The following is an 11,207-nucleotide window of genomic DNA, read 5'->3' as shown; positions in this document are numbered from 1 at the left end:
ATTATGAGTTAATTACGGATCCTAGGTTGCCAGTCATTTGATATGTTTAAATCGACTTTTGCTTTATTTCCACGCAAGCGTGTATACTTGGACTTCTTGCGACACACGTTTGAGAAGACTCCTATATGGAAAGGAACTTGAGAAGGAAGTTGTATCCTAAAAGAAAGGCAATTCTACCCAATATAAATACCCCAGAAACCCTAGATATCAAGGTACGTACAATATTCTTAACTCTGGCATCCTAGGGTTAAAGAAACAAGATTCTAACTTGACTTTCGGAGGGTTTTTGGCCGGCACCACACCGGTGCTCTCTTTTAGGTCCTTTATTTTCTTTTCGCAGGTATTGCTTTGGTTTGAGAAGTGCTCGCAACTCACTGGTGATTTTTTCGGCATCATCAATATGTATATATAGACACACTTAAACACACAAGGTACAGAGGGATGACTGAACTGATACAAAAAGAAAGAAGATGAACAGTGCAGTTATATTGATAGGGCTATTATCTTTCTAGTTTTGCTTCTCTGCCCTCAACATACCAAGCCTTTTATTGGCGATGGACTTCAGACTGTTATACAATCTAGCATGTATTAACAGTACACTCATGAATTATTTTATAGATATATGCTTAATTTGTAAAATATAAACTATGTTTCTTTAATCCCATTTGTGTCTTCCTTGATACCAGTATTCATGGTTGTCGGTTGTCACCACTTGGATTATAATAGTTGAGAAGGATTTTCAAAGTTATCTTAGGAGACACGTACGCAAGGAACAGACAAGGAAAGGTTATGCTAAGAGTTAAGAAGAAGCTGTATCAAAAAAAAAAAAAAAAAGTTAAGAAGAAGCTACTTGCTAACTTATGTGATGCTCAAGAAAGTTTTTTCTTGAAGTTAATATGTGTATATATATATATATATATATTATAATTAAAATATTCCAATTAGCTCAACTAGTAAAACATTTAATTTGTCGATGAATAAAAGAGATCAGGGTCGAATCTCGCCTATAACAAAAATCAATTGGTGTCTTAGCTTGACGATAACGAAAAATTATCAAGGAATAGACGCTATAAATTGAAATACTATCATAACTATAAATAAATAAATAACATATGTAAAACCAAAAAACTTTCTCAAGAACTCAAAGGTAAGTAGAGAAAATATTCATTTCTAAAAAAATATTTACTTACAAAATTTTGTACATCATCAAAGCTCACTAGATATTGGCAGTTAAAATTGCTTAAAAAATTCATAAAATCCAAATTTCACACCCTATATCCAATATATATATATATATATATATATATTACCTATCTAAAAATTTATAAATCAAGAATTGTTTTTTGAACATACACTTTTAGGATCCAAAACCTAATAAAAACACAAATTGAAACAAAAAAGAAAGCGAAAATAACATCAAAATTCAAACTTTCTCTCCCTCATGTCCAAAATAAAGAAAAATATCTCAACCCAAAATTAAAATGAAATTAATGTCATAAGATATAGTATTTGTAATAATCAATCATTCAAATAATTGCTAAACACATTCACATACATAGCCAAGTCAAGCATGTTATAATATAAACTTAAATTCTCACTTTAAACTTAAATTCTCACTTTCAAAACAAGTATTGCAGCACAAATATTTCATTGTAATTTTCATTGTTCTTTTTCCGGATGTTACATGCTTCATTTTACAACTCACATCTATAGATAGATGTGTTAGGAGTTTAGAATGACTACAAGCTTCAAGAATACTACAGAAGTTAGCTTCATTTTAAGTTTGCTTCATTTCTCTTTAATTGACACTGGTCCTTAAGGTGTCCACTTGCATGCTTGTTCAATTTTGCTGCTGCTGGATTCTTTATTTGTTGACACTTAGATTTCAATTGCTTCTTTCTTTGACACTTGGGGAGCCACTTGTCAATTACAAATTACATTTTAACATGTATATACGGACACACGTATAGAGGGATGACTGAACTGAAACAAAAGAAAGAAGATGAACAGTGCAATTATATTGACAGGCCTGTGTTATCTTTCTAGTTTTGCTTCTCTGCCCTCAACATACCAAGCTTTTTATAGGCGATGGACTTCAAACTATTATTCAATCTAGCAATTATTAACTGTACACTCATGAATTATTTTATAGATATGCTTAATTTGTAAAATATAAACTATGTTTCTTTAATCCCATTTGTGTCTTTATAGATACCAGTATTCGTGGTTGTCGGTTGGCACCACTTGGAATATAGATAGTTGAGAAGGATTTTTCAAAGTTATCTTAGGAGACACATGCAAGGAACGGACAAGGAAAGGTTATTGTTATCAAAAAAAAAAAAAAAAAAAAAAGACAAGGAAAGGTTATGCTAAGAGTTAAGAAGAAGCTAGTCGCTAACCTATGTGATGTGCATGCAAGTTTTTTTTTTTTTTTTTTTTTTTGAAGTTAATATATATAACACATTTTAATTAAAACATTTTTTATTAAGAAGATTAAAAGTAAAATTTAGGTTTCAGTTAGCTCAATTAGTAAAGTATTTTGTCGATGAATAAGAGAGATTAGAGTCGAATCCCGTTTATACTAAAAAATCAATTAGTGTCTTAGCTTGATAATAAAGAAAAGTTATCAAAGAATAAACGCTATAGATTGAAATACTATCATAACTATAAATTAATAAATAAATAAAATATGTAAAACAAAACAAACTTTCTCAAGAACTCAAAAGGCAAGTAGAGAAAATATTCATTTCTAAACAATATTTTCTTACAAAATTTTGTACATTGATAAGGGTAATTCTAAAAATATGTTAAACTTGTTCACGTAAGATGAAGCCGACGGTCCCAATGAACTCGTCATCCTTACTTGTGCATTCAGAGACATAGACGACTCCACCTCAAGGCCGACGACTCCACCTTAAGATCAACGACACTTGTATGAGACGACCAGGACACCTAGATGGGATAAGAAGCTAGTAGAAGGAAGCTAACGGAGATAAAGAAACCTTTGACGGGTTTGACAATGCCTTGCTTGGCCTCCACGCATGAGTATATAAGAAAACATCTTGTGTCCCACGATTAACCCTAATCAAAAGGATCCCTACAAGGAAAGGATCCCGCAAGATACACATATTAATGAGGATCTTCCTTACAAAGAAAGACCTTCTCTGCCAAAAAACGGATGTCAACTCTACACTTCTATAAAAACCTTAAAACCCTGACAAACCAAGGTACACATAATTTATCCCAGCTCTAGCACTCTAAAGTTGTGAAAGTTCTCTAACTTGACATTCGGAGGGTATTTGGCTAGTACTACACCTGTACTCTTTACAAGGTCTTCTTTATTTCTATTTCGCAGGTGTTGTTTAGAGCATGTGAGAATTGTGCAACTTGCTGATAATTTTTGGCATCATCATACGTCATCAAAGTTCACTAGATATTGGCAATTAATATTGCTTAAAAAAAATCATAAAATCCAAATTTCACACCCTATATCCAAAAAAATATGTTATCTATCTAAAAATTTATAAATCAAGAATTGTTTTTTGGACGTACACTTTTAGGATCAAAAACCTAATATAAACACAAATTGAAACAAAAAATAAAGCGAAAATAACATCAAAATTCAAACTTTCTCTCCCTAATGTCCAAAATAAAGAAAAAGTATCTCAAACCCAAATTAAAATTAAATTAATGTCATAAGATATAATATTTGTAATAATCAATTATTCAAATAATTGATAAACACATTCAAATACATAGCCAAGTCAAACATGTTATAATACAAACTTAAATTTTCACTTTCAAAACAAGTATATACCCAAACTTTATATATATATATATATATATATTCAAACCAAATTCATAAAAAAAAGGGGGCTTGTGATGGGTAATCAAAACACTAAAACGTATCAACTTAAGGTAAAGTTGCAGGAAAGAATAAAAACTGTGCTACAAAAAAGGCAAATAAAATAATAAATATGTAGAAAAAAGAAGAGAGAGAGAGAGAGTAATATATATATATATATATATTTGTAGGAAGAATGTGGAATGAATTAGAGAGAAGTAATATGAAATTTATAAAAACAAAGATGGGAATAAGGAGATTTAGAAAAGAGATATGAAGAGTTTGAAAAAGAGTAACAGTATGGTGAAGAACTATGGGAGAAGAAGAAGAGTTAAGAAAGGGAGAAAAGGGTTTGGAAGAATGATAGGGAGAAAGAAAAGTCAATAAACCAAAATTAATTACTAAACCTCCCTTCTATATATTGTATATTTGTATGGATATTAATATTTCTTTATATTTTATATTAAAAAAATTAATTGAAATTGAAACTAAATTTAAGGATAACATCTATAATTATTGAATATATTGACAAAGGGACACATATAATCATTTGGAGAAAAAAGAGAATTTTTTCATGGATAATTGAAAAAGGCAATAGAAGGCAAAAAAACTAATGTATATATGTATTTCAGTAAATTATGTGTTTTATACTTCTAATAATGACAAATTTTAAAGTTTAATTTAAATGTGGGTTTTAGTTAATTCAACTGATAAAGTCTCTGATGGTTGAATAAGAGATCAGAGATTCAATCCCCTCCTACACTAAAAATCGATTGATGTCTTAGTTTAATGATAAAGAGCTACTTTCAGTAGCAGACGTCATAGGTTGAAACTATCTATAATAGAAAATAAATAAAATGAAATAGTACACATCAAAATGTCTATTTATTTGGGTGTATTGAAGAAGCTCAAATGTGTATGACGTGTATAAAACGCTGTTTGCTATGTGATGTCATAGGGTTAACATCACTCTAAAAGATAACATATATAATTGATGTATTAAATAATACAATTAATATAAGATTGGGCATTGGAATCAAAGAGATAGAGTCATGTGGAAGCATGCACATAAGGCATTTCTATATAAACAGCCTGGTTGTTCTTTATGGTTTATGTTTTATTTTTTTTATTTTTTTATTTTTTTATTATAAAAACAAGGTTTGTGATATCTTAAAAATGTAATATTATCACCGCGCAACCTTAACATGATAATCATTCTACAAAGACAAGTTCTTGTGAAATTCAAATCTCTAGGTGAGATTATTCTAGAATAGAATTTCTATCTTTAAAAAAAAAAAAAAAAAAAAAAATCTTAAAATTCTTTGGATTCCTTAAATGGTACTAAAAAATTACGACTTTGCTAAGGGATTTACGCCATGAGCTTCAAAGGGCATGGCATTATTTCATCATTGTTGCTATATATAATAAGTACTTTAATAGGGATGGCATTATTTCATCATTGTTGTTTGGTGATGCATGTTGGATGCCACTCTTCTGAAATAGGGACAGGCACTATTCCAATTTGTGGACAGTACTATTCCAAGTTCTTGAACAAGTTCCATGGCTGTTTGGTTACAAGAGAACTATAACCCAAAACCAGTTTTAGATATTCTAATTCTGATCCGCATCTACCCCATACACCAAAACACCCAATTAATGTTTTTGGTATGATGATAAAGAGCAATTATCAAAAGCAAACATATAAAGGGAGAGAAAAAAGAGAGAGAGAATAATGACTATATAACTGAGAAGAAGAAAAGACAGAAGAATAATCCAAACAACCGAGAAAGAAGACCAAGTTCAAAGTGCCAAAAAAAAAAAAAAAACTGATTTTAATAAAGCAATTAACATGATTTTTCATGAGCAGTAAATATAAAAATCATACTTTTTAGAACCTTGGCATAGGGGAAAGGCAAATAAGAAGAAATAGCCCTTATATATAACTATAAACAATTGACCATATATGATAATAATGTAACAATATCCAATTAGTATGAACCAGTTCACTTGTGCCTAATAAGCATACCTCATACTGAGAAGTTAGCTAGCATCTCTCTACCTAATTAACCTCCTAAACATACCAAACAAAGATGTTTTTTTATATCCACAATCCTTTTTCCACTTTGCAATACCTATTAGGAAGGACATGACCTCTATTGGGTCACGTAAAGAGTATAGGGCTTCTGTCTCCTTTGGAGTAGAAGAAACAACTATAGGAAATCCTCTTCCAATGTTCTTAATCATCTACAAACATTGATATACAAATTACATTAGTGTGGCTCTAAAGAGAAGCTTGATTATTCATCAAAATAAACAAAAGAGTTAAATGCATGATTTCAATGGTTTTGGCAACATGCACCAAGCCTATGGAAGAAGAGGGGGTTTGATCAATATTTAATGGGTTTATCTTGCTAGGCTTTAAGAAGAATCACCACATTTTAAAATTGGTAACAATAATAAAGTACCATCAAGTAGATAATCTATACCTTAAAAGCATCCTCATCAGTTTTATCGTCTCCTATATATATAGGAAGGACCTCGGTAGAATTTTCAAAACCAAGAGTATCAAGTAAATATTGCAAAGCAAGACCTTTATCCCAATTTATATTAGGTCGGATTTTCATGACCTATAACAAAAATAACTACATTAACAAAAACAACTAAGTCTTAATTAAAAAATTTTGGAGTCAATTATAAATTTTTTACAGAATAATTAGGATTGGACACATGCATATACTATGATCTATCTTCCAAATAAATAAATAAAAAATCAAAAGAGATGGATTATATGATTGCATGATTGATTTATTCCAAACTTTACTACTACTTAATGGGAAATTATATTTTTAAGAAGGGAGAAATCTTAAAATTATTATAAAGATAACAAAAAAATTTTATACCTCTTTTCCTTCGGATATACGAAAGTCTTTATAGGATTTCATTGCTGATTCCACCTTCTCCTTAAGTACGACAACATTCTGCATTGATTTTGACATGCAATCTTATTATCTACAAACTTGAGAACTACTATATTTTACCATGTTTTTTATGTGTTAACAATATCATTGCTATCATATTGCATTTATTTTTATTTGATCAGATCAAATTATCATTATTGCATTATAATATTTACATCTTCATTCACACATCGAAAGTGTACGGAGAGGCAAAATTTATTGTCTTCAACCATGGCACCTTTTATGCCTCTTGTTATTTCTTGCAACATAACCTTTATCTGCAAGAGAACAAAGCATTATTGAAATTTAAAAAGAAAAAAAGAAAAAGAGAATTTATTTGCATTCTAATACTACTAAGTCCTAGCTAGGAACAAAAGGAGGAGTTTTTGATACTATAATTATGCATTTTCGTATCAGTTTGCTATTTTATCTTTGACAAAGAGGATACAAAGTTTGTAAACAGTACATAATTTCTTACTGTTTGAATTCTAGGCAAGAATTCCTGTGCTGGGCAGAAGTTAACCATGTCATTACCCTACAAGATCAAAAAAATTAATGGAAAACGTTAGGTATATTTTCGTTGCAATTTAAAATTTGATTTAGAGGTTTTGAGCACAACATAAAACATGCAATTTCCATGACAAGCACCAAGTATAGAAAATTAACCACAAACAATTGAGAAATATACCTTTTCATCAATAGTCCTAGTTTGATGCTTATAATTACCATAATAGAAAGAAACTGATGGGGTTGATATATCCATCCCGTGACTTCCGGCGTAATAGATATTATTTAATCTCACAAATTGGAACACCTATAGTAGAGAAAAAAAAAACACTTTGTTAATATCACAAGTGTGCTAATTAATTTGAAAAAAAAAAAAAAAAGTTTGTATTTATAAAGTCTAGCTCATTGTTGCATTAATTGTGTAAGAGCAATTTACCTTATCCCTAGACCTTCCGGAGATAATTGCAGTTGGGAAATGTTTACCAACTTTTTTTTACCGCCGAACGCATCTATCAATCAATAGGCACACAATTATAGTGTTATAAGACAACATTTTTTTGGAGGAATAAATTTTTTTCATTAACAAAACTTGCACTTACCATATTAAAATGATGCTGTTAGTTTGCATCATTTTTATAATGTTGTACTTCCAAACATATCGCACAATTCAGTGGTTGTGTTATATCATATATGGGGGATTGTTGGAGTAAGAAAAGTAGTAATTAAAAAAATAGTATGTTAATAGTTTTGATACAAGTAACTTTTTTTAAAAAATTATCAGGAACGGATGTCATAAGTTAAAACTCTCTCTAAAAAAACATGCTCATTTTTATATGGTATGGCATGTACTTCTATAGCACGATGCTTAACCAACAAAGTAAAAAAAAAAAAACAAAAACAAAAATTCCAATCATAGTAATAGGCATAAACTCCTAATGTTTTGATTTCAGCCAAATGAATTCCAAATAGTGACGACTCTATATGTGAAACAACCAATGCAGCCGCCTAAGGCCCCAAGTAGAAAAAAAGCCCCCAAATTTTAATCAATAGGGTTTTAAAAAAAAATATATATTATAATAGTATTAATTAAGTCAAAATAATAGTCAATAAATAAAATAATATTTTTTTATCAAATAAAAAACAAGAAAAAAAAATGTTACGTTCACATCATTTTTAACAACACTTTCAAAATAAATCCTAAGAGACAGGTTGTTACAAGGTATTATTGATGATAAAAAAAAAATAATTCCAGTAATGAGTTCAAATCAAAACTAGTAACAAATTAACACCTAGGATTTATTATGAATGTAGCACTTCTAAAAAAAAAAAGAGCAATAAAAAAAAATCACAACATTTGAGTTGACAAACTTTTATTAGTTTTTATTTAAGTCTACCACTAATATCACTTTTTTACTTACCACTATCAAATTATCAATTTGCCACATCAACATGTGTTAAAAGTTTTGTCAAATTTTTTTGTCTATAGACTTTCAAAAAAAAAAAATCTACATGGTTCGTGTTAATTAATAGTAATTTTGCATCTAAAACAAGATAATAGAATTTAAGTAATATTTAAATATATAAAAGACTTCAATTTCAGTTTTTGTCTTAGGCCCCAAAATACATTAAGCCGCTCCTGATTCCAAATGATACATGAACTAGTTAAAAAGATTAGACAAGTTAGTTCTTCCTCCATAAAGTTTGTGGGAATTTTTTACTACAAAAATATAATCTTTAATAATGTATGTTGTTGGGCTTTGTGGAGCCTAGTTGTGTTTGATCTGGTTGACAACCCGACTCGACCTGAATAATGTTGCGTAGTTTTTAATGGGAGATTTTCTAAGGTTTAGTCCATGGAGCGAAGGCTTGGGTTGACAGGCCTAAGAAAATTTTTTTGGCCCATTTCATAGCCCATTGTAAATCCTATGCGCAGAATGTAGAAAACGTTGTTTTTGTGATTAGGGTTTGTTGTTGTCAATTTTTAGGAAAAAAAAAAAAAAACTGTAGCCAGACTTTGTATTTTTCCGTAATAATAATAAAATCCCTATAACTCCGTGGACGTAGGCAAATTACCGAACCACATAAATATTGTCTTGTGCATATGATTATATTTTCTTTAGCGTGTGTTTTTCTCTATATTTTGTTTCTCACGGGTTAGGAATTTCATGGTATTTCCCTACATATGTATGGTCACAATTAATGCATGTTGTAACTTTTTTTAGATAAAGTACTTACCGCATTAGACATGAAAGCTCGATCAGGGTGGTTTACAATTGGTGAGAGGGTTCCATCGTAATCCAAAAATACAACCATTTGTTTCTCACGAGCCACTCTCTTTATTTCATCAAAGGAGCTCAAAGCAGAAGGATGATTTTTCTATAGCAGCCAAACAAAACACTTGTTAGTAATTTACTACAACAAGAAAGCTTTAATATGCTTTTGGGTTGGATTTGGTGTGTGTTGATTTGTTTATTTTTTGAAAGAAGATAAGAATATAGTTGAACCTAAAAAAATAGAGCTTTTAAGAAATGGTACATAATGCAATATATGTTTTTTTTTTCTTAAAAAAAATATTAATGAACACAATAATGTACCCAATCAAAAGAGAAAGATACATAAAGTAAAAAATTATGTATAAAATATAGTTTGTAATGAGTTGAAAACTTGAAAACTCTTTTAATCAAAGATTCATAGCGAAATGGTGTAACATAAGGCATGACATGATAAACTATCGCCATCTCTAGTGGTTGGATCATTAAATATAGTGTGTGCTTACCAGCCATACATCATAAGAACCATTAATTGTATCTCCATTGTCGTCAAATCTTTCTTTTGGGTTGAATTCCACGTTTAAGGGACCTGAAGGCGGTTGTAGATGTACCATAGTTAAATAAAATTGAGTTAGTTAATTTTTCAACACTAATTAAACAAAAATGAAAAAAGAAAGGAAATAAATCAAGCTCAAAGCAAGAAACTAAGACTAGACTCATAGTTGATACAAGAATAATTGGTAGAATGGTACAAGAAAATGTGTTCATTCACATATATTTGGTTGAGACAATATCAACCATGCATAATTCACTCTTTTAATATATTTTTTTCTTTTGAAAATGGATGACTTTAATTGACTAAAAAAGTTGGGTTAAAAACGTAAGGGATAAAAGTGGATCGACTAATTCAACTAACCACCCAAAGATGTTAAGAAAAAGGAAAAAAAAAAAAAAAAAAAAACAACGTGTATTTCATATTTTCACTTAATATTGCTTTGTGTGGCCTTTTTTAAAAATTTTTTTTTAATTAAAATTGGAAGAAAAAAATATTTAATGGAGTCCTGCAAAAAAAAAAAAAAAGGTGAAGCTTTGCACCATTAATAGACAATCTTTAAGACCCCTATAGCAATAATTCTTACCAAAAGAATTGATAAACTTACCATAATAATAATAATAATAATAATAAAGGATACTAGAATATTTTCTTTTAAAAAAATAGAACTATGTATTTTGGATAATTTAATAATATATCTAAGTATTTTTTTTATATATATAATTCAATAGTTGGGAGATGTGGAATTTAAATCATAGATTTTCCTATTAGAACTGTCAAAAGATACTAAATAGTTGAATTACAAAATTCTTGGCAAATCATATTTAATTACTTGTTAGAGATTATAGTACCATATTTTTTTGTCATCCAAAAGCTTTTCTCTTATAATATAAAGCTAAAGTTATCAAGACAAATACCTTAGATTTTTTTTTTTTCGATTAAATTAAGTTTCAATAAAAAAAAAAGATAAAAGAAAAGATAAAACGGGCTAGGGAGACCGGAGACCTTGTCATCCGCCAATTACTATGCATAAATTTAGAAGGGTATCATGATCCTTTTTCTCCAATTGAGTGGGT

General features: G+C 29.5%; 1 protein-coding gene across 1 annotated transcript; it reads right to left on the bottom strand.

Moving 5' to 3' along the window:
• Positions 1-5,899: 5,899 nt before the first annotated feature.
• LOC142627878 (putative trehalose-phosphate phosphatase 3) lies at positions 5,900-10,192 on the bottom strand. The gene is made up of 9 exons (XM_075801761.1): positions 10,085-10,192; positions 9,522-9,684; positions 7,745-7,794; positions 7,490-7,615; positions 7,280-7,336; positions 6,978-7,079; positions 6,745-6,822; positions 6,331-6,471; positions 5,900-6,088 (listed from the first exon to the last, which is right to left on the bottom strand). Exons 1-9 carry the CDS (start codon positions 10,190-10,192, stop codon positions 5,900-5,902), a joined length of 1,014 nt encoding a protein of 337 aa, XP_075657876.1.
• Positions 10,193-11,207: the final 1,015 nt, after the last annotated feature.

This window comes from Castanea sativa, chromosome 3, assembly GCF_040712315.1.
Source record: "Castanea sativa cultivar Marrone di Chiusa Pesio chromosome 3, ASM4071231v1".
In the NCBI taxonomy this organism is placed as follows: domain Eukaryota; kingdom Viridiplantae; phylum Streptophyta; class Magnoliopsida; order Fagales; family Fagaceae; genus Castanea; species Castanea sativa.
Note: the sequence above shows the minus strand (reverse complement) of the source record. Positions and strands in the feature narration are given on the sequence as shown.

Excerpts from the sequence above, each read along its gene's own strand:
- LOC142627878 (XM_075801761.1), bottom strand. The coding sequence starts at position 10,192 with ATGGTACATCTACAACCGCCTTCAGGTCCCTTAAACGTGGAATTCAAC. Across the intron at positions 6,823-6,977 it reads TTCGATGTGTGAATGAAGAT|AATGTTGTCGTACTTAAGGA; the intron begins GTAAATATTATA and ends AAATCAATGCAG. Across the intron at positions 6,472-6,744 it reads GTATATCCGAAGGAAAAGAG|GTCATGAAAATCCGACCTAA; the intron begins GTATAAAATTTT and ends TTTTTGTTATAG.